This window comes from Manis javanica, chromosome 3 (genome assembly GCF_040802235.1).
Source record: "Manis javanica isolate MJ-LG chromosome 3, MJ_LKY, whole genome shotgun sequence".
In the NCBI taxonomy this organism is placed as follows: domain Eukaryota; kingdom Metazoa; phylum Chordata; class Mammalia; order Pholidota; family Manidae; genus Manis; species Manis javanica.
The window spans coordinates 117,120,320-117,143,061 of record NC_133158.1 but is presented as its reverse complement, the minus strand read 5'-3'; the positions used below and the strand labels follow the sequence as shown (position 1 = coordinate 117,143,061).

The 22,742-nt window shown below is 40.9% G+C and overlaps 1 protein-coding gene across 3 annotated transcripts in view; it reads left to right on the top strand.

Annotated features, from left to right (window-relative positions):
- The first annotated feature begins 711 nt into the window (after positions 1-711).
- The window catches only part of IL1RAP (interleukin 1 receptor accessory protein), a 126,364-nt gene continuing 104,333 nt past the window's right edge, over positions 712-22,742 (top strand). For 2 of the 3 annotated variants that reach the window (XM_073231913.1, XM_073231914.1), the window contains exon 1: positions 712-1,055. In XM_073231913.1, the coding sequence (XP_073088014.1) occupies positions 794-1,055 (262 nt within the window). In that variant the 5' untranslated portion in view covers positions 712-793. The remainder of the gene's footprint in view (positions 1,056-22,742) is intronic. The other variant, XM_037024179.2, reaches the window with a different exon arrangement.

Sequence of the window (22,742 nt, the reverse complement as noted above, 5' to 3'; positions counted from 1 at the left end):
ATCTCAGCAATGGGGTCAAGTGATGAAGGACCTTGTCAGTCAATAAGAAGTCCCTATGGACTACCAACAGGGAACAACAGACGGTTCTTGAACAAAGGAGTTTAAGCATTATAAAGCTTCTCAAGATGATTTTACAGACCACCACCAAGAGTGAAGGAGGGCACCTGAGGGCACTTCTAAAAACCTGGAAGAATGGGAAAGAATGAAAAGCAAATAATTCTTTGGGGATTCTTTTCTTCTATGATTATTATTTTATTTATTCATCCATTCATTCAATATATATGTATTGAATGCCTACTTTGTGCCAGGCACTGTACTAGGTAGTAGTCATACACCAGTGGAAAACAGAGATTCAGCCTTACTGTCATGATCAGCTGTTTGTTCGACTGTCACTTGTAGTGGAGCAAAGGCTCCTGACTACCGAGATCGAGTTTTTCTTCCTGTCGCGCTCCATGCTTGGCACAAGGTGGACGGACTCGCGAGTTCTGTGGCCTGAATTGATTCACGGCTCAGTGCAGCACGATGGCTAAATACACAGAGCCGGAAAGAAAAGACCGTGGCATCGATCTCGCCTGATGACCAGAATCCTGCAATGAGCACATGTGTGGGTCTCTGTGCACAGCGGGGAGGCGTATCTGCCCAGAGCGCCTGGCAGCGTGCCAAGCTGCAGGACCAACACCCCGCCTTCTTTCGTTGCGCGTCCCAGGCAGCCCCGGCGGCGGCCGGGCGCGGAAGCGGCGGAGCGCAGCCTCGCCACCACCCGCAGGCCTGCCCCGCGCGGCTCCTCCTCGCCATGGGTGGGGCTGCCCTCGGTGCCGCCCCTGGAAGCCTAGGCGGTGGGCGGGGCCGGGGCATCGCGGCGGCCGCCAATCGCGCCGCGCCGGGGGAGGAGCCCCGAAGGGGGAAAAAGAAAGTGCGGCGGAAAGTAAGAGGCTCGTTGGGGGAAGACTGGCCGGGTCAGGGTCCCTGGGGCTCCGTTTTGGGAAGAAGCGGTGCTGGGCGATTTGCACCCATCCCTGCCCCTTTCGCTGCGCCCGCTCAGCTTCCCAAGAAAGGTGAGTCTCGCGCTGTCTTGAGAGCTCGGAGGAATCCCCTATCGCAGAATATCAGGGTGGAAGGATTCTTACAAATTGTTCAACCCTCTTAAATTCCAGAGAAGCAAACAGGCACAGAGCGAGGGAGCGGCTGGGATAGGTCACTTAGTGAGTTAGTGCCGTGGCCAGGACTCGAACCCAGCTGTCTAGGTCCCCTTCTTTGCCTAATTAACGCAGTTTGGAGACAGCTTCGCGTTGCTGCTCCCCACTTCCAGCCCTTCAGGGGAGCTACCTTGGTGTCCCCCGCCTTGGTTTCTCCAGAGCGCTGCTGTGGACTGCGAGGATTGAAGAGGGCAGTGTGACCCAGCGTGCATCACGCCGCCCCAAGTCGGGGGCTGTCCGCTTGGGCAAAGGCTGTGGCAGCTTCGCCCCCTCCTCGCCGACATGCTTTCTCCGAAAGATGCCCCTGCCGAGGGTGTCGGTGAGGCGGTGGGGGTGCGGGTGACTTCCTAGGGTACCCACAGCTCTCTCTGCAGCCCGGGAGGAAGCGGGGCTTGTGGCCCTGGGTGCGGTAGGATGCCCCTCAAGTGGGAGCAGCTGACTTCATGGAGCCGCAGGCCCTCTCACTTCTGAGTATGGAGGGAATGAGGAAGGGGAGTTAAAGAGGAAAATCACGAACCAAAGCAAACTTCTGCCGTTTCCTTTAAGAGTGAGTCCCCAGCCTGTCTTCCCTACACCCTGGTGGGGAAATTGTGATCCGCGCGGCGCCGCCGCTCCTGCGTTTTGCTGCTCTGCTCCGCAGGTCCTCGGGTTCGCTACCGGCAGAGGAGGAGAATTTACCTGGTTTTTGACTCCAGCTCTGCTATGTGAACTGAGGCGAGTTATCTGCTATGTGAACTGGAGATTATAATGGGCACAACGAGATCTTCTGGTAGTTGGGAGAATGAAATAGGATAATGAAATAACGTGGTTAGCATAGTGCCTGGCACCTGCTCGTTTTGAGATTGATGGCAACTGTTGTAAATTTTCTTCTATAGTAACCGTGGAGACAGCGGGTTTTCAGAAAGGTGATTTTATACTACCTTTAGAGTGACTTTTTAAAAAAAAATAAATCCGTAATGTGCTATTTTCTTCTTTGGAGTTTAAACAGCTCTTTTATAGTAAATGTTTTCTGAATGCTGTCTATTCGTGATTTCAATCATGGGTGCTTGACTTGGAATAGAAGATTAATGTTTCTCAGTGATGCCAATTCCCTCGTAGATTTTAGGCCAAGCCTCAGGTCTGTGAAGCTCTGACCTGAGGTATCGTTTATTGGCAGAGGGTCTTGAATTTGAGGAGAGGTAGGAAGACAGGAAAAGTTGGGAGTTCTGATACGTTAACACACTGTTCTAAGCATTTTATTCCTGCTCTTTTATGTCAGGCAAGTGACTTTATGTTTTGTGTTAGTATAGGAAAACAAAATTCTCATGTATTTCTTTTGGATTATGCAGTAAGTAAACTCAGTCCCTTCTGGACACAAACTAACCCTCTCTGCACAGAAACACCGTGCCTACACTAGCTTTCCTTCATTATTGGTATTTTAAAATGTGGTAGCGTCCCTCACATATCCCTACCCTGCTCAGAACAATTGATTCTGTTCTGATTGACTTCATGAACTACTCACTACTATCTCCTGGCTCTGCTATAAGTCCCTGAATTGTGCATCCAGCATTTATAGTTGGCTGCCTGCTTCACAGTCCCTCCCATTTGTGTGTGATTCTGATGAATGCCTGGGAGTGGGTGGGGGTGTGACACACAGTGAGGGAAGGGAAGAGCTTGGTGGTGCCCCTTTAGGTACCTTCTGCACCAAGCATTTGCAGAGGATGGGGTCACTTGCTTCTGTCAGCCTGTTCCGTGTGTCTGCATGATGATGAGCTGGCCAGGATGCATCTGAATGCGTGCCTGAGAGACCGGGGACTTGTGGGGAAAACAAAAATGTTCAAAATAAGGTCAGAACAAGGGGATGGAAGGGAGATTGAAGGCTAATTCCTTTTGGTTATGGTTCTTTAAGGAAAGGATGCCCAATTATACCTTTTCTACTTACCCAGATTATTTGTTACCAAAATTGTAACTATCTATCTATATATATGATTTACATATATATGTGTGTAACTTTAAAATTTCCAAAATGTATTCCATATATATTATTTTATTGCTACTTGTAATAGTCCTGAGAGGATATAGCAGGCATATTCATAGTGAAAGGAGCCCAGGTTTTGTGGTCAAATTCAAATTTCAGTTCTAATTCCTATGTTGTTAGGTGACACTGAGCAATTTATTTCACCATTTAGACCTCTATTTTATGCATTTCTAAAAATGAAAAAAAATGCTTACCCCAAGGATTTGTGTGAGGATTAAATTAAGTGGACTAATGTTAAGTACATGTAGTGAATAGGTGCTCATTAAATGATAGGTCTTCTTAGCTAGTCTCAATTTATGGGGACTTTATTGAGAAAGAAACTGAGGGAGTCTCAGAGAAATGAGAAGTTGCCAAGGGTCATGTGGTTATTAAGTTTCTGCCCTGGAAACACAGTTCACACCTTTTGACTTGAAGTTAAGGACTTTTCCCATCATACCCTGTCACCTCTCTAATGAGTGTTTTAATAATTTGCTTCAGTTGTTAGGCTGGAGATTACAGGGTATCCTTTCTGTCCCAGAGAGGATATTTCTTTGGTAAGGGTACAATCCTTAAACATGCTCTGTGGAGTTTAGTGGGGCTGACTCCCAGAAGAGGGAGATTCAAGTAATGATCTCCAAGGCAGCCATCCTGCACTTCCTCAGTTCCTAGGAGGAAGGGTACTGTGAAGTTCAGACATAAAGTTCAGAATTATGTCACTTTTTTCTTCCTGTTCTAAGCATTTTTTTCCATCTGCCATCTTTGTGCTAATTTGCAGGGTGGCATGTAGAGTAGTGTGCAGATGGAGCATTTGCAGAAAAGACCCCTAGCCTGCTGGCGGTGCTGGACTTTCATTCCTCCTCGTGGAAACTCATGGCTGCAAGCTTACATAGGAAAATGAACAGATCTGTTTCTGGCCATTTATCCATTGAGACTCCACACAGGCCATCAGGTTTCTCGGTTTTGCAGCAGGCAGACAGGCTTGCAAATGCAGTTCTGGGATAAACGTTCTGCTCCTTACTTTTAACATTTGGAAGCCTGTGTTTGCCTTTGCCAAAAGGTAGGCAGTCAGCATGATCTTACCTGGCACAGCTGGGAAAGCAGAATATAGCTGGAGGAAATCAGAGGATGAGGCAAAACCAAAAAATAATAATAATAAAGGTTATCTCCAGCATGCACACAACTTCATTTGTTGCTCAACTTTGTCAGGCTTTTGCTGGTGACACAGATGTAGGGTTGGTGAGTCACTGTCGCCTTGCCCATGAAATATTAAAAAGAGCCATCTCCTGTGTTCTTTGCCCACTTTGTCAATTGTTCTATGTGAAAAATAAAAATCCTGAAGAACTGGAAAGTTACAGAACATTTGCTGTCTAATATTTTGGAGGGATTAATTTAGGTGAGCTCTCTCAATAGCTCAGTTTTTAATATTTTTTTTCCTATTTTGAAAGTGAGAATGCATGGCTTACACTGACAGGGTTGTTTGGAGACCTCTTTCTAGCCGGACTTTATTCTGACTAACTGGCAGCTGTAGCAGTGTGGAATTTTAGAGTCTCACAGGTATCTGCAGCATGTTGCTGTATTGAGATGAGCCTCAATCTCCTCAGCTTGGAAATAGGAACACTGATGCCTACATAGAAGCTTGAGTCCCCATCTCAGCACCTTTTTCATAAGCAGCATTTAATAAATATCTTCTGCTATCAGTTATTTCAATTTATTAGTCTGTTAAATTGTGAAAATCAAAATTGAATAGCTGCTCTTTACTGAACTCCGTCATGACTGGTACTTACATGAGAGTCTTACATTGATTTCATTCCATCCGTGCAATCATCCTGGGTAATTTTTGAGGCAATTGAAGCTCAGAGAGGTTATGTAGCATGACCTGTGTCACATAGCACAAAGTACTGATACTAAGATGATCCACGCATTTCATTTCAGAGCTAGGAAGGGCTTGAAACTGCAACCTCTGGACTCGAACTAAAGACCTGGAGTGGGGCCTATGACCCACCCATCCCTGTCTTGCCATTTCAATCCTGGTATTATGTTTCTGAGACTGAGGAGCCTCTTAACCTCTGACCCTAAAATGTGAGGCCACTGGATGAGATGATCTCGAAAGTTCTTCTACAATATGGTTTATTTTTCTTTAAGATTCCTTTCAACTCTGATATTGTTTCACCATGTGTCTTTGTAAAACTCAAGGCTATAAGGAGAAAAAGGAATGAAAGAGAAAATACTATTATTTTATGCTAAAACATCTATTTTCTGGTCAAACAGCAGAGGGCAAGGGAACCAGCATTCATTGGTGCATCTGCTTCTGTCATTTCATTTAAGCATAAAAATAACTCTCAGGTATTTATTATTGTCTCCCTTTTACAGATGAAGGACTGAGATTCTGAACATTTAGAGACTTGTCCAAGTTTATGTAACTTGTGAGAATTAGAACTAATGTGTGCCTGACTGCAAAGCCTTTTGGTCTGCTACACCATATTGACTAGATACCACACCATAAAATCTGAGGACTTGTGCAGTTAGATTTGTAAATGTCCCTTCCCTTTGTCTTCACACCACACCACCTCAGCTGCTATCTCCTCTCTTCCTGTTTCCTTCCTAAACATGCTGCTCAAATCCTTTTTTGATTCTTCCCAGTCCAGGGAACTGCTTTAAGTGCTTACAGCATCTTCTTTCTATCTTCTATTGTGATTAAAAAAAAAATGTGGGTCAATAATTTGTCCTGTTGTGTTCTTGTTCAAGTCCCTGATTAGAACCTATGCAGCTGATGACACAATTTATTCTGCATGCCTAGCACAGTGCCTTGTACGTAAAAGATGGCAGAGTTAAATGGGTGATGGATTCATACTCTATCAGGTGGGCTCAGCATTGGCTTCCTAGTTTTGCCATACTTTATCATATCATTAATTATCTCGAAGGCTATCTCTACAGACTAATCAGACAAATGATAAGGAGTCACAGACTCTAAGAAGGTTGGACACCACTAGCTCAATGATGGAAAAGATATTTTTAACAATCAAGGGCATGTTGCAGTAAACACAGTGAAGGATGACACTCAACTATACACTTGCATATATTGATGGCAAGGCCAGTTCAAGTGTCATAAATAAATTACCTGAAAGAAAGTAGGAAGCTTACAGGGAAGTGGGCAGCTGCAATGAGCTTAGATCTGAAGATTTCTAAAAACAGTGAAGAATTCACATCAGTCAAGCTATTATTTTGTATAATTGGACATAAGACAGGTGACCTTTTATATCTAGTTTGTATCCAGGAGCTGCCTGTGGTTTCTACACATCTGGCCCACTGGCCCATAAGTCCTTATGATTACACTGACTTCTTCCTTTCCCAATCAATGAGAAAGGCAACAGAAAAGAGAACCAGTCACTTTATAAAACTCTCGTATCTGAAAATGTTCTTTTCATAGATGATACAGTTCTTTAAGCCAGCTATGGTGACCTCAAATTGTGGCTGTGTAACATTGTGGGCTTTGTATCAGACTGACTTTGCTGGGTTTGACTTTGGACAAGTTAGTTTGGTCTGTCTCTGCTTTATTTTCATCATCTATGAAAAGAAGATAATAAAACCCATTCATTAGGCTTTTGTTGAGTGTCAATCACATGCCATGATATTTGTTAAGAGTCTAGTGTGGGAGGTTTTAACCTTTATTATGATTAACAACTGCAGAGATATTCAGTTGCATGCCCAAATCGATACTGAATGAGAAAATCAAGATCTAGGTTTCAATAATAAGATTTATGTTGTATAAAAATTTTAACCTTCAAAGTACCTGTTGTTATCTACACACATAATTTTTTTCCCTAGTAATCTGAAGTAATCAAGGCAAATGCTTCCAGTAACATTTTCCATCCTGAGTCTGAGAGGCTAAATATTTGCTAAGGCTACACAGCCAGCAAATAGTGAAGCTGCGACTTGGACACTAGCTTTCTAACTCCAAGGCTGTGTTTCTTTCCCGCAGCCATTCCATCCAACAGCCCTGGTGCTGGTAAGCTGCTTTTCTTTCTCTAAGAGTCCTTTATCTCATCTCCAAAATGAGGAGTTTGAGCAAGGTGCTCTCTAAGGTATGTGTTCTACAAATTTGTGCCTGTAGAGAAATGACTTAGGGGAGGCCGTGACCAGGTAAGGGTAGAACTGCACTCTTCTTCCCACAGAGGCATCTGCGTGGCATGGCATATGGAGAAGCCTCAGTCCCAGCCTCATGGCAGCCTCCATGGCCTCAGTGAGGGTCACACCTGAGCCCTGAACTAGGAGGCAAATCCATAAAGACACCTGTGGTGTCATTAAGGATGTGATTCTGCTACATTCCCATGACCTGAAAACTGTTTTTCCCCTCACGACTCAGGTTTGGGGTGGAAGAGAAAATAGATGGCTGTGTTAGGCACACTGACATTTATTGTTTGGGAAATCAAAAGAAAGCCTTTTTATATAAAGCAAGCTCTGTATTATTATTAATGACCATAATCTTCTACAAAGAAATAAAGGGATAAAATATTTGGCTTTTAGCATTATAAGCACATATTTTCTGTGTCCTTTTCAGCTAATTTTAGTGTGCATGGAAGAAGCTTGGCTCTTATTTAAATAAATATAGGAGGTGTTTCAACTTAGAGAAATGATGGACACTTAAGAGTGGTAGTACACAGTAAATCACACTTTTCTGGGAGATTAGACTTCAGTTTTCAATTACAGAGTGAGACAATGGCAGAGGTTAGAGACTGAATGTATAGAGTGGGTAGCGAAGGCTGGCTGGCTTTGGAGTCAGAGTTGGGTTAGACAGGTACGGCTTGCTTAGCCTGTCCAGACTTAGTTTTCTCATCTGTGAAATGGTAATAAGCATGCTTGCTATCTCCTAGACAGGTAGACATCTGCATCAATCTTTACACCTATATCTACATATTTATGAATGTTAGACAGGTTAAAGTAAGATAAAATATAGTAAATCCCTCACATTTAATAGCTGGACCTAAAAGGCCCTCAGGAAATACTAATTGTTCCCTCTTCATTAACCGCTGCTGTTTACCCCAAAGCCTTGCTGACTGGATGGAACTCAGATGGAACTCAGATGGAGAGGGCACGTATAACACGTAGATGCCTCAGCTAGCTAAGGAAATCTTTCCAGTTTGGCAAACAATGGGTATGGCAGGGGATAGGATGTGAGTGTGATATTTAACTTAGAATATCTAGAAAGCATTCATGTGGAGGAAGAATTAGATCAGTGATAAAATGTGGGGCATGGACCACCTACATCCGAATCTGGAAAGCTTGTTAAAGAGGCAGGTCTCTGGGGACTCTGCACCAAAATCTGAGAAACAGTGGACTAGAATTTCCTATCTGGACAGGCCGTATATTGGAGGGGTCTGGGATCTTGTTACATAGGTTCAAATTCAGGTTCCATTTGTGTAATGCTAAGGAAGTTGCTTAACTTCTCCGTGCAAAATGAGATAAATAAGATACATAACTCATTGGGTTGTGGTGAGACCTACATAAGTTAATACATATGAAGTGCTCGGAAGAGGAGTGACTGGTACAAGTAACCACACATTATGTCACTCAATGTATAAACTGGTCCTTAAAATACTTTGCAAGGGCTCATATGATGTGTATTTTGTTTCTTCTCTCATGCACTCTTCCAGATAGCTATGTGGATAACTCCTTTCTCTCCTTGAAACCTTTGCTCAATATCTCAGGGAAGGCTATTTTGACTGCTTTACATACAATTGCCCTTTATCCTGCCACTCATCTCCACCCCTGCTATTTCTGATCCCATTTACCCTCTGGGCTTATTCTTTTTTCCAGAGCAGTTGTCCCCTATATCATCTTCCACATACTCTTCAATTAATTTATTTAATCTGTCTATTGTTTATTATTCACCACACTAGAATATAAAAGCAACAAAGACAAGGACCTTTGTTTTGCTCACTGCTGTATCTCGAGTGCCTAGCATAGTGCCTATAATAGCAGCTACTTAATCATGAGTAAATGATGAATAAATAAATGCATGGGTAGATGTTAGTATAATTATTTGTCCCCAAGTAGTAAAGATAAATATATGGAACTAGACAAGGAAACAAATTATATATATATTATATATATACACACACACACACATGTACATACACACATATAATATATAAAATACATAACATATAATATACATAATATATATGTTTAATATGTATAACATTTTAAAAACTTGATCTCATATATACTCACATATATATATATACACTTATATACATACATGTATGTATGTGATGTATGTATATAGGTATATGTGTGCATATATATTTAGAATGCTGAATATATATTTAGAATATTAAAATAAAAATGTGTATATATGTATGGGTGTGTGTATATGTATGTATGAGTGTATATGTATTATTTGCATACTTCTAAATATGTGTGTGTTTGTATGTATACGGTCCAAAATTGCCTTGTGAAGCAGAGGTGTTGAAGTAATTCCTGTTATTAGGATGCTGTAAGGATAGTTTGGGAGAGAGACAAAAAATTAATAAAAGACTAAACAGACAATAGAGACACATCGTAAAAATACCAGTGATTTCAGGGACGTTTTAAATAGGGTAGTCAGGAATGGCACCTCTGAGAAGGTGACATTTGAACTTAAGAGAAAAGCCTGAGAAGGAGCTAGACTAGGCCTGAGGTCATGGTTGCAGGGGCAGGGGCCAGGTAAGGGAGAGAGGGGCCGGCAGTAAGGCCTCAGATAAGAAGGTCTCAGTTAGATTGGCCAGGTAGGCCATGATAAGGGGTTTGGATTTAATGCAAATTCAGCGGGAAGTCACAGAAAGGCCTGATTAGGATTGTGACCATGTTTGACATTTTTGAAGCCTTGAACAGTAAGTGCAGGAAAATGGAAGAAGTTACTTATAAGATGAGGCGATAAACTACTCTGATCTCATAGAGGCTCCTATGAACAGAGGAGAAAGACAATTCAGTCCTATTGGTCTGTCATTCATAGCTTTTCTTTTCCATTAGAATGTCTCAAAAAAAAAATAACAACTTTGAAAATAGGTAAAACCAGATTCTTCTGCTTTTTCTTAAATGATCTCATTCTTATTTCCAAATGTCCTAAGCAATGGATGGAAATGTATGAACTGTTCAATTCAATTGAGCTGGAAATTTTACAGTTCTTGTGTAGGTGTCTTATGTAATCAGTCCCCCAAAGTACTGGACCTAGAGCTATTTCCATACAAGATTTCAGGTACCAGTTTCTGAAATCTGTTGTACCGAAGAGTGAGCAAGTGAAAAGCAAATTTGATTCCATATAAGATCAATTTCTTCTAGGCTCTATAAACCTAAATGGTGCCTAACTTTTTAAGTAGAACTCCATGAAGTCTTTACAAGTATATATTAAACACATGCATATCTCAGACTTGCTTTCTAATAATACAAGCTTAAAAGAGCATGATATCATGTGCCAGGCATCTTTAAAGTGCTTTACAAATATTAGTTATTGAAACCACAGGATACCTTTATCAGGAAGGTACTGTTATAATCACCATTTTACAGAAGAGAAAACTGAGGCCTAAGGTCACAGAGTTAGTGGTAGAGCCAGGATTTGAACTTGGGCAAGCTTAACCCTTTGATTGTAAGAAGTAACCCTTAATATTTTATTCATCTTTGTGCCACTTCATGGTGCCTCATATGGCAGAATCATTCAGTAAATGTATTGAATCAGTGAATGAATATATTCATTGTATTCATCGTGACCTATTCTTTCAAGTTGTATCAATTCCTTAGCACATAGTGGCAAAAACATGGGTATTAGAGTGAGACAAGCTGGGCAGGGTAATGCTACTCACTATCTCTGGGTTGTGGTAAAATTACTTAACATCTCTAAACATGTTTCCTCTTCTGTGTTGTTGGCACAAGGGTGGAAATGCCAGGATGAAGTATGTCCATAAAGTGCTTAGTACAGTGCCTGTGTCACAATGCGTACTCAGTCCATTTGAGCTTTTTTTTTTTTTGAACTAAAAGGACCTCCTCAAACATATTTATACTTAACATATTCAGGCAGTGTTCAGTTGTGCTTGTTTTATTAACTTCCTTTTAAAATCACAGCTAAAGATTCAATCATATAATCAGTGATGTTGATTTTTCCCATGACCCAATCTGGCACCTTGCCTTCCACAGGGCTCTCCTTGGGTAGAAGGGCCAGTCCCGGGGAATGCTTCGGGAGCAAAGGTGCTGCAGGCTGCCTGTCTCTCTGCCACACATGTGACGAACCTGCAGACAGGCCTTCTAGCCCTGCCCGCCTTCTCCCCATCCAGGCCTGCCTTGCCCAACGGTTACTGTGTATCCCAGTGATGGCTCACAGCATTCTGGGTGACAAATGGGAAACGGAAGACTCAAATTTGACTCCAGATAACACTTAATGAGACAAATTTACAGAGCTTGCTGGACATCCAGGACCTCTTGGTAATCATAATTACTAATATGTGTCTAGTGCTTCTTGTGTGCCAGTGGCTGTGCTGAGGGCTTTCCTTTCATTATCTCACTCAGTCCTTATTTCAGCCCTCTGTGATTTTAAATATTAGTTGTAAACCAGGAGAAAAAATTAAAAGCTGCTACAGTTGACTCCATGTGTGTATTGGGGTGCTGTGATGATAAAAGCAAATTTCTTACCTTTGTTTTGACACATTTCTTTCAAAGCAAATTGTGCACATTTGCAGCACCTTTGGGGTCTCTGAGGACCTTCCCTGAAGTGAAGAAATACTTAGCAGAAAAATGAGGCAAAGGTTATATGGGGAAAGCCAGAAGCTTCATTCTAGTTGACAATTTATTTTTCCCTGGGAGAAGCCAGTAACAGTGAACTCAGTCCGGTTTTGTTGGTGCATTTGCTTCCTTCCTTCTTTGTAAGAAAGCAATATGGTGCTGATTTACAATGACCTTTTTTTTTTTTTTAGCTTAATGGGGTATTTAAAAAAAAGGTTTAACTTTTATCATCTCACATCTCGCAAGTTTGATAATTTCCTTGGAGGAAAGGTCTACACACAACACACAGCACATGCGCACACACACACACACACACACAAACACACATGTACACACACACACCTGAGAACTATGCCTAACTTTTACTAATATTTGTTGAATGAATTCAAGACAAGCTGAATGTGAAGGGGAAGTGAGCAATCTGGAACCCATGGGGAGGGGACGGACTGCAGCCCTGAACTGTCTCTGTGTGAGCCTGGGCAATGTGGGTGGCCTGCAGAAGAAGCCAGTGAGCTCAGCCTTGGAGCTCCCATGTGCCTACCCTTGGACTTGGAGAGGGTGAGTGGGGGATCTGGAAGGAGATAAAGGAGCAGAGGGTATGGCTGCTTCCGCCACCTAGGAAGTGAGCCACCAGATCAGCAATAATGTGCATGAGATGCAGCAGTACTCGGGTGCCTAGACAGACCCTTCTGAAGCCATGGCTACTGCCTAACTTCTCCCATCCAAATGTCATGTGAATTTCCCTGTGTCCAGCCCTAACTTGGAATCATCAGGAACAGGGGATTCTGGAAAAACATAATTCCAATGCAATTATGTTGACATGGTTAAAAATTACATTTGATACTGCACATAAAGGGAGCAGAATGGAAACATAAGGTGGAGGAGGGAAGTGGATGCCTTGCATCGGGGGAGAGCCCCATTTGACTGGGAGATGGTATATGAGCACAGAGGTCACTGAAGATCAGACTGAGAAAAAGTGAGCAGAGGCTGTTGTTGAGGACCCTAAATACTCTATTCAGCAATTTGCATTTAATCCTGTAAGGCAAGGACAGGCACTGAATATTCTTGAGCCAAGAAGGTACACTATCAGATCTGTGTTTTAGATAGATCAGATCTGGTATTGGATGTCTGAGCACTGGAGCTTATCATGGGAGTAGGTGGGGCAATTAATGAGCATTCTCATCTTATCATCCAGGCAAGAAAATTTACATTCACAGAGCTCTCTTCTGTTTTCACCTGGAAAGGTGACTCAGGTATTATAAGAGGTTTTTCATGACTATTGTGGGAATTAAAAATGTTAATGTACATCGCAAGCTAAAGTGATATGACCTATGACTAATATTTTCAACTGTAATGTCCTTATGACATAGACAATTATTCTTTGAAATTTCTTGATGATTCTGTCTTCAGTATGTGAAGAGGAAGAGACAGTATATATGTAATTGGAATATTGACTGAAGGGAAATTGGTTTATGCAACCATATCAGTTATCGTTTGGAAAGGAAGATCCTATAAAAATAAATATTTCTTATTTCACTTAGCAAAATAATGCTTCTTGGTTTTACTGAGGGGTAATAGGAGTATGCCTTTAAGCTTGTCCAAATACCTAACAATTTGTAAATCATCTCCATGTCTGTTATCTCCTTTGCTTTGACAATGGCTCTGCAAGGTCAATTAGTCTGAATTAGTGTAAGTGAGAAAACTGAAGCTCAGAGGTTGTGATAAGCATCAAGTGACCACTTAGCCCTTGATGATTCAAGAGCACTCGCTTCAGTTCCTTAGCAGCAGTGGACATCTTTCTATCCATTTCACCCTGTGCACCACGGCCTGAGAATCTTGGGACATGTCTCTGGTTTTCTGTGTACCTGTTCTAAATCTATGTATAGTTTTGGGACACCATTACCTATAGGTCTCTTTCCATCCAGAGAGCAGGCTCCTTGTGACCCAGATGCTGTAGTTGCAGCCATCTGATTTCTCACCCCTTTACAGGATATTTACTGCCATCAAAGCACAGAACACCAAATGCTGGGTAAAGAGGAACACCTTTACAAAGCATACCTAATTGGGTACTTTAACATCTCCAGGAGAACCACACATCTCTTAATTAGGTCATTCCATAAATCTTGCCTGTCAGCTCTTCCAAACATACATTCCTGAATGTTGAAAAGCCGTATCTCCTGGCTTCCTACTTGTCAAAACACAGCAGAACTCATTCACTTGTCTTGACTTATTTAAAACATACACTTAGACCTAGTGCTATATCACCTGAGATTTCAATAGCAAGTGAATACAAAACCAATAATCTCCATTTAGTATGCCCCTGCTGTGCTTTATCCTGTAAGATGGATCCCCATGTCCGATGGGGGTGACTACCTCAGGTACTGTGCTGTGGAGTGTCTAGGAATTTTGCAGTTATTTATATAGAGACATGACTCAGGGGAGCAAGAGGAGATGTACAGAAACCAAGCCTTCCCAGCTGTCTTTAAGCAGAGTGCTTGTACTGGTTCTTTGAGAATACTAGTTAGGGTGAACAAGGCTAACCCCCTGGCTTTGCGAGTAGGCCTGAGGGGATGTGTCTCATTAAGAGTGAGCCAAACCTCCCTAAAGCTGGCCTTCCAAATTCCACTCTGGTGGACTTCCTACTGGAATATGCTGCTTCTCCTGCTTTAGTTCTCCCACTGAGAACTGGCCTCATTTTGCTCTCCTGGATATATGGGTTTTCTGCTCCCTGTGTTTGCTGCAGTAGGTAGGGATAAGTTTGGGAAAACTGAAGGCTAGGCTTCTAGTAATGTAATAAAGTAAAAAAAGAAAGGCTAAGAAATTTGAGTGCTTTACAAAACTGTCTGCATAATCCTCATACCTAATTCCATGAGATTCTTTACTGACCCATCCCTAGTAAGGAAACTGAGGTTCAGCATGGTTAGAAAGCTTGTACAACTACTGAGGACTTGCATCCAGGTCTGTGACCCCAAAGCACACTTGCTTAACTGTGCAGAGTCGTGCCCTCTGTCCCGTGGCCCCATCCGGTTTGCGTACAGGAACACGAGCATCTAGGAACAGATGCTTAGTCACTACACTGATCTGTCTGATGGTTCCCTAGAAACCCAGCTGGAATGAGTTACACCACTGGTCATACTGCTTTCCTTTCTCCTTTTCGATTTCCTTTCCAAACCAGACAGCAATAGGAGGAGCCTTAATCAATTGATGGCAGTCTTTCCTGTTTTAGCGGCATTTTCATTCCTCAAGTATGCTTTTCTCACTTTGAGATTTGGAGAAGCAAATAGGGGAACAGTGCTTTCCAAAAGCTGTAGTCTTGTATTTTTGAAAGTGAGGTCTGTGGAGACATGGAAATGCTTTCAAATACCGGAACCACTGGGTTAAATGCCCACAAGTGTCCGGAGGAGAGAGTCACATCCCTGATAGGGCCCCATCCACAAGGACAAGTAGATGGGAATTCCAGTGGATCAGAGGCCAGCTCAGCATAATAACGCACTTCTTAATAGTTCGGACCATCTGAAACTACATTGGTAATGCATTCACCATCACTAGAGATGTTTAAAGAGGGACTATGCATCCATTTAGCAAAGATGTTCCAGGGAAATTTAAATATTGGAAAAAGAAGTTTGAATCAAAATGACATTTGAAGGCCTTTCCGGCTTTGAGATTCTGTCTCCCATTCACTTAGAAACTTCATACGGGGAATAAAGGTTTCCCCTTGTTATAATTAACACCAACTAGTGATGTCGCCTCCTCCCTCCCCTCTGTGCTTTCCCTGCCTGAACAACTACTCGATTTAGGAAGGGGACTTAGGATGAGGAAGGATGTGGCTCCTTCCCGCTTGGCAGCACTCCTGGTCAGAATGGGAGACTTGTGTCTGGGCCTGGCACGGATCCCCGGGCGCTTACGGCCCAGCCGGGCCCATGACTAGAGCGAGTGGGAGGCGCACATCCGCGGGGGAAGACCTCCCACTGGCTGCCAGCTCTGCGTTCTTTTTTTTTCTTTTTTTTTTGATTTACTAATGAATGCAGTCTTGCCTGGAGCAGACCTCTTGGAGGAACGGAGACACACCCTGAAACAAGTCTGAGTCAGACCAGACAAGCATCCCTTAAAAATATTCCCTCTGCCCTTGGCAGCATATGAGAAAGTATCTCTGAGAGCAGTTTCTTCTTGCCATTTCAAAGGAGAGCTGTTTGCAGGCCAGGATGTCAGAAGTGTAAAGCTCCTTTTGTTCCAATTTCTTTTCTCCTTTTTTTTTTAATTGACTTACTACTAATCTGAAAGCTGTGCCATTCAAAAATGATAATCCTTTGATTTAATGTCAGACTTGAGACACTTCCCAGTTCTTGAAGGAGTCAGTGTTACAATGACAGGAAATGTCCAGCAGTTGAATAAATGTCTAGTTTTGATTTGAAAGAATAAAAAGAAAGTCACGCAAACTGGCAGCGGGTCATACTGACCAGTGCTGCAGGTAGGAATGGACAGCTTTTTGATTAAATAAGGTTGATCTTTCCCCTCACAATTTAAAAAGACTTTACCAATCTTCAACTGAGTTCACCTTTTTTTTTTTTTTTTTTTTTTAGGAGAGCAAGGTACAGGCTTTTATTTAGAGATAAAGTAAAAGGACAGAGCTCCCAGCTCACACCAGGAGGGGACAAGAGAGTCCCAAGTTCACCTTTTTTTTAAATGAAATATTATAGCTAAGTATGCTTTGCTCAAAACTATCATATTTGACCATATCAAACTGTGCAATCTTGTGCATTATAGGGATGCTTCAGGAACTCACAGTTACCTGGTCAGGTCAACCCCACTGTCCTCCAGAAACAAACATGTTAAATACTTCATAGCTGCATGGACGCCTTTAGAGATCTCGTCCCACACTGCCTGAAGGTAGTGTGGCCAAGATTTCCCATGTGCATCATAAATCTCCACAAAGAGACAGCAGCTTCAGCTTCTCTGGCAGCTTGCTCATTGCTCCTGGGCCCAGGGAGCTGTCTTCCTTTAACAACACAGGATCATTGCTTGTTTAGACATGACTCTTTCTTGGGATATAAGTGGTGCTATTTTTAGGGGACAGTTGTATATCCTAGTTTTTTAGCCCTGGGAGGCAGTATGTCTTCATCATAGGAAGTCTTGAACTGGAAATCAAAAGCAGTCTTTCCCCATTTTCACTAGGAAGCCATTGAGCTCATTGAAAGTCAGAGATAGGGACCAGCAAGGGAGAAAGAGAGGCAGGGAGAAGGGTAGGAGGAGGTAGGGACCCCTTCCTGGGCTCTTGTTTCCCCAGCAGTATCCTAGATAACATTATTTGACTAAGGAGGCCCTGACTGCCTAGAGGTCATCTTGATAGGAAGACAGAAAAGGGGGAGAGAATTAAGAGCAAGTAAGTGGAGAACAGGGCTTAGGAAAATAAGTCCTCTATTTTTACGTGGGACACAGAAAGTCTGTTGCAACAGCCTGTGTTGCAAATATAAGAAACTTGGTCTGTATTGCATACCGTAGAACATTTGGATTTCCTCTATCTCATTTCTATTTGCTAAGACCTGACTAGAAACATGAATCACAGGCATGAGGAAGCTTAGAGATTTCCAGGTTCAGTTCACTCATTTCACACATAACAACCCTGAGGCCCTTGTTCAGACTCACACAGAGCTTTGAACTCAAGTTTCCTGCTGCCTCCTTGGGCAATTCTCTTTTGAATACATTGCCCATTCAGTTTATTTAGCAATTATGAGTCTTTAGAGAAAGGCTAGAATCAAGCTAGGTTCTTGGAGTTGATCGATTTCCAAACACACACACACACACACACACACACACACACACACACACACATACACACACACACACACACACGTTTGGAAGATTTACTACACACACACACACACACACACGCACACACACGTTTGGAAGGTTTACTTCTCCAAGGAACACTGTGTTAAGCTTATAATTCAGTCTCAGTTCCTACCCACCTTTACATTTCTTATCACAGTATTTCTTGAGGTAAAACCTTAACTTTCTGAAAAGCCACAGTGATAGTTACTTTCTGGGTTATAGAGCATTATGAAAAGATAAGGTTTTGTTTCCTAGTTACTAATTTTAAGGAGGTTTGCCACAAACACAGTAAGATTCACCTAACCTAGATTAGAGCTCTGATTATTTCCAGCAACCAGCTGACCTTGGGTAAATCACGCTATCTTTGTGCTTCTTTTTTTCTCATTAAGGGAAGTGGTCGGCCCAAGGCCTTCCGTGAGTCTTCTGTGATCAGGGATCCTATTGTAACTGCTTTAATAGTTTATCTTTCCATAGTGTCTTCCATACCACACAGCTGTTTATACAGAGTATCTTAAGATATTATACCTTTAATTAGTAATTCAGGGCCATGATTTTGAACATCAGTTATTTTATATTGTGCATAATGATGTCCCTAGGACCTATTAAATATGTAAGTCTTTAACATTAAATGGCCCCAAGCCTCCATATCAACTTTTGGGATTTTTTTTTATTTTTATTTTTTTAGTTTTCTTGTTTGCTTTTAATATCTCAACTTTCTCACTGCCAACAACATGCCTACTTATAAAAACGTCTTTTGTCTTTCATTCAGATTTGATACTCTTCTCTGCTTTGACATAAGGACTTAGATAACCAAGGTTAGAATGAGGAGCTGAGGGACTGGAATTTAAGTGAAGTTGATTAACTTTTTTAAAGTTGATGCAGAGTTCATTCTGGTTGCTATTGAGAATATTCGTTTGCCTAGTTGTTGGCTGCTTGGTATTAGCTTGGTAATTGACACTGTCTACTAATTCAGTTACCTGTTGAGGTATAGCTGTATGCCTTTGATTCTATCTGTTTTGCTTTCCTCCTCTTTTAGATGTTGTACTTCTTAGCCACTAGATCACTTTAGATTTTTACGGTGGTCTTCTGGGATGCTAGAGACTCTATGGATTTTTTTTTTTATTAATACTAAAATCACCAGAAGCCTAAGTGTGGTATGAAAAGAGAAAATTTTTGAAAATAAAATGTCCTCAATAGGGTAATGGTCAAACACCATGGTATAACTACATAATGGGACTGCATTTAGATATTAAAAGGAAAGAGTATAATTGCATGAATTGATCTGAAAAAATGTGAATGATATATTATGAATAAAAGAAGCAATTTATAGACCAATATATAGTGTAATTTTCTTAAAAAGAAAAATGAATAAAAATGTTATATATGCAAAAATGAAAAAATCTGAATTACTAGTTACCTGTGGTTATTGGAAGTGGGTTACCTGAATGCCAAAAAAGGAAAAGGGAACTTAATGTTTTCACTCCTACCTAATGTAATTTTTTTAAAGGGGGATAAGGAGAGTCCCATCCCCCAACATTTTATTATGAAGATTTAAAAGCATACAGAAACATTGAAAATACATTACAGTGAAACCCCCATTTAACTATCTCCTAGATTCTACTATGAGCATTATATACCTGGTTTATCTTGTATCTCTCCATTTATGTATTGGAAGATTATTATGTTTTTAAGTCTTTCAGTATTTTCAGACTTATTCTAAAAAAATTGACCTGGAGTCTCTTGCTAAATGAAACTCGAAGCCTATCCCCAAGGCCCATAGCACCATATTTACAGATTTTACAGATTTGGACAGAAAAAAACAAACACTGATAGAGGGTCTATTAGACACCTTTACCTTAGGTAGCTCAGATACCTTTTCTCTCATTTTATTTTTGTTATTAATGTTGGCAGAGGAGGCAATGAACTTGTCTGTTAGGATCTGGCAACTTACTTGAACTTCCTAGGCATCCTGTGAGTTCCCCTGCATGTGCTACCACACATGGACTCTGTGCTGTGCCTTTCCGTGTAGGCAACTGGGCAAGTCCTGTACACTCTTATAGCCTTATTTAGCTTCCTTTTCCAGGATATTACATTATAAAATATTTCTGGAAATTATCAGGTTTTGAGAATACATACAAATTATTTGTGCTTCCGATAAGCCACTGCTTGATTTCAGGGTTTTGCATGGCAGATACCGCATATTCTCATTTGAAGGTGGGTTATTCAGCTGAGGATGGGCTGTGGTTTGCAGTAAGTCAATTATATTAAAGAACAATGATTTGGGGTACTTAGTTATAAATACCAAAATGTGAAATATAAATAACTATAAACTAGAAGATTCTAGAAGATTTTATTCTGCATAATGTATTCCAACATCTGGAATATGCCTCCCTTATTAGTGAACATATGCCTTCTCCCATCTCTCCAGAAAAAGGGTCAAATACATGTAAGATCTCATTGTTTCTCCCTGGCTTATCATTCTGGGCCTATTTCCTATAAATCCATGTCTGCTCCCCTGTAGATTATACTCTAGTCTTACCATATATCCTGTTTTCCTCTAAATGGCTCATGCACTTTTCAGCTTTCAGAACTTTGCTCGACCTATTTTCTTTTTGAATTCCTTTTCCTCTTCCCTCCTCTGCTCTCACCCCTGTGGTCTCTGTGGTCCCCACCTACCTACATAGACATGCACATCTACTACCTCTGCATCTCTACCTGTTTAGATGGATCTTCTCTATGAAACACCTCTAATCCTAATAGCTAGAAGGAATCATTTCTAACTTAGCCTTTATTTACACTTTATTACTGAGACTCTTGCCTGTCAATCTATGGTCTGTAGAGTGGCACCAATAGCAGTCACCAGAGGTCATCTAAAAATACATCCTTGAGTCCTGTCCTAGACTTACTGAATTAGCATCTCCGTTTTACCAAGATCTCCAGATCATCCTTATGCACACTGTTATTTGAGAAGCACTGTCTTAAAACAGATATCCAACTTGCATTTCACTTGATTGCTTTTGTGTTGGTGGACTCAGTTTGACTGTGTCTTGTGATCAGACACTGTGTCCTCATCTTTTATCTGCAGGGCATGGTGGCTAGCTTTGCACACAGTATACAGCCTTCAGTGTGTATTGTTGAATGAAAGCCTCTGCTTTCAATGAGAAGGGGTATGTGAGGGAAATGTATGAATGCATGCTACTTTCATGATTCTTGTCAGCAAGATATCTTTCAAATTTCTCATTCCTGTCCCTGCTGTGATTGGGTTTTATAGACTCTTGTACAAAAGGGCTTATCCCATTATCAAATCCATTCTCTCCTCTCACTTCTTTGAGAAGAGCCATGATATTCTGTGGTGTCTGAGCTTCAGGAGCTCATGTGGATTCACTGTCCAAGGGATTATAATCAAGGTACAGGAAAACACTGTGTAATGAAATCTTATTAACAGGGCTATATCTATACAACTGGCATAATTGCATATTTGAAGAATTGGAAGCCTGGTCACAACGGTAGAGTAAGGTCCAGAATCAGACTTTGGTACATTTGATCAGGGAAACAACATTGCTTTAGTTGATTGTATTTGCTTTCACAAAACTCGGAAAGTGAGACACTTCATAATTTCAGAAGGGCTTTCCTGTCTCTTCTTTGAGTTTTTCTTCAGGTTTTTTTTCCAATGTCCCCATCTTTTCCACTTTCCCTTGCATTATTGTTTTTCCTATTGTGTTATTCTGTCTCCTCTTCTAGTCTCTATGTCATTGTTTTGTAGTTTTCTCATTCATTCCATTAATTATTCCCTTATCATAACTTCTGTATCGTATAACTCTGAGGCTGTCCCTAATCCTTCACAAAAATGTTGAGTACAATTAGCAAAATCATAATAAATACAAATAAGTAAAACAAACATATAAAATAAAAGTAAATAATGGAATAAAATAATACATAAACATAATAATAAAGTAAATGTAAATGATATCAGTATAAATAAAATTACCAAACAGATGATTATTTGATCTGTATTAGAACAAGCCCAGTGAGCAGTCACTATTACTTTCCTGTTATTAAAAAGCAAATAAATATGTAATGTCTGTTTCATCCATTTATTTTAGTTTGTTAAGATTATGAAATTGATTTCTTTCTACTTGTATTCTTTAGTTTATTTGGAAGACATTTTCTGGTATTGTACTCTCCATGTGCAATGTAGTACATGCAGAAGTGAACTGTAAAACAAAACAGAACAAAACTTGTTTTGCCTTCTAGCCTTTAAGGTGCTCACGGTGAAATAGAAGAGATGAAACATGTACAGGAAAAACCATGTCGCAAGGTAAAGGGGATAGATGCTAACAACCCTGTATCAAACAGCCAGAGAGCTTTTGCTTAGAGAAATCCAGGAGGTATTGGATATGCAGAAATGGTAGGAATTTTATTAGCACATTGAAGACTAGTTTCTATGAATTCTGAGTACTGAAATTCACATTCATAATCTCACTATCTTTCTCTTTTTCTGTCTCAGTATTTCCCTCCCTTCCTTCATTCTTCCTTTTCCCAAGGTCTCTCTCTCTCTCTCTCTTTCTCTCTCTCTCTCTTTTTTTTTTTTTACTTTCTTCCCTTTTGTCCTCCCATTCCTAGTCTTTGGTGGGTCCGTGTTTGTATGATGCTCATTCTGAGACTAAAAGCCTCAAAATGCACAGAATTCTCTTTTTGGAAATTATTTTACAAACTCTTTTCATGAACCTATCTGTAGGAAAATTTGTTCCTATCTTGAATATAGAATTGCCATTTATTTTTTTCATAGATACCAATACTTACTATTTTAAAATTTATTTTTCCTTTTCTTCCAGAAATTTATTTGCCCCTTTCTTTAGTTTTTCTGCCACTTTGTAATAACGAGAATTAGTCTTTTTTCTTATGTGTGTATATGTTTAGCTTTTTTCCCTTAAAATTTATTTTAGTGAAAGTTATAGATGGTAAAGAAT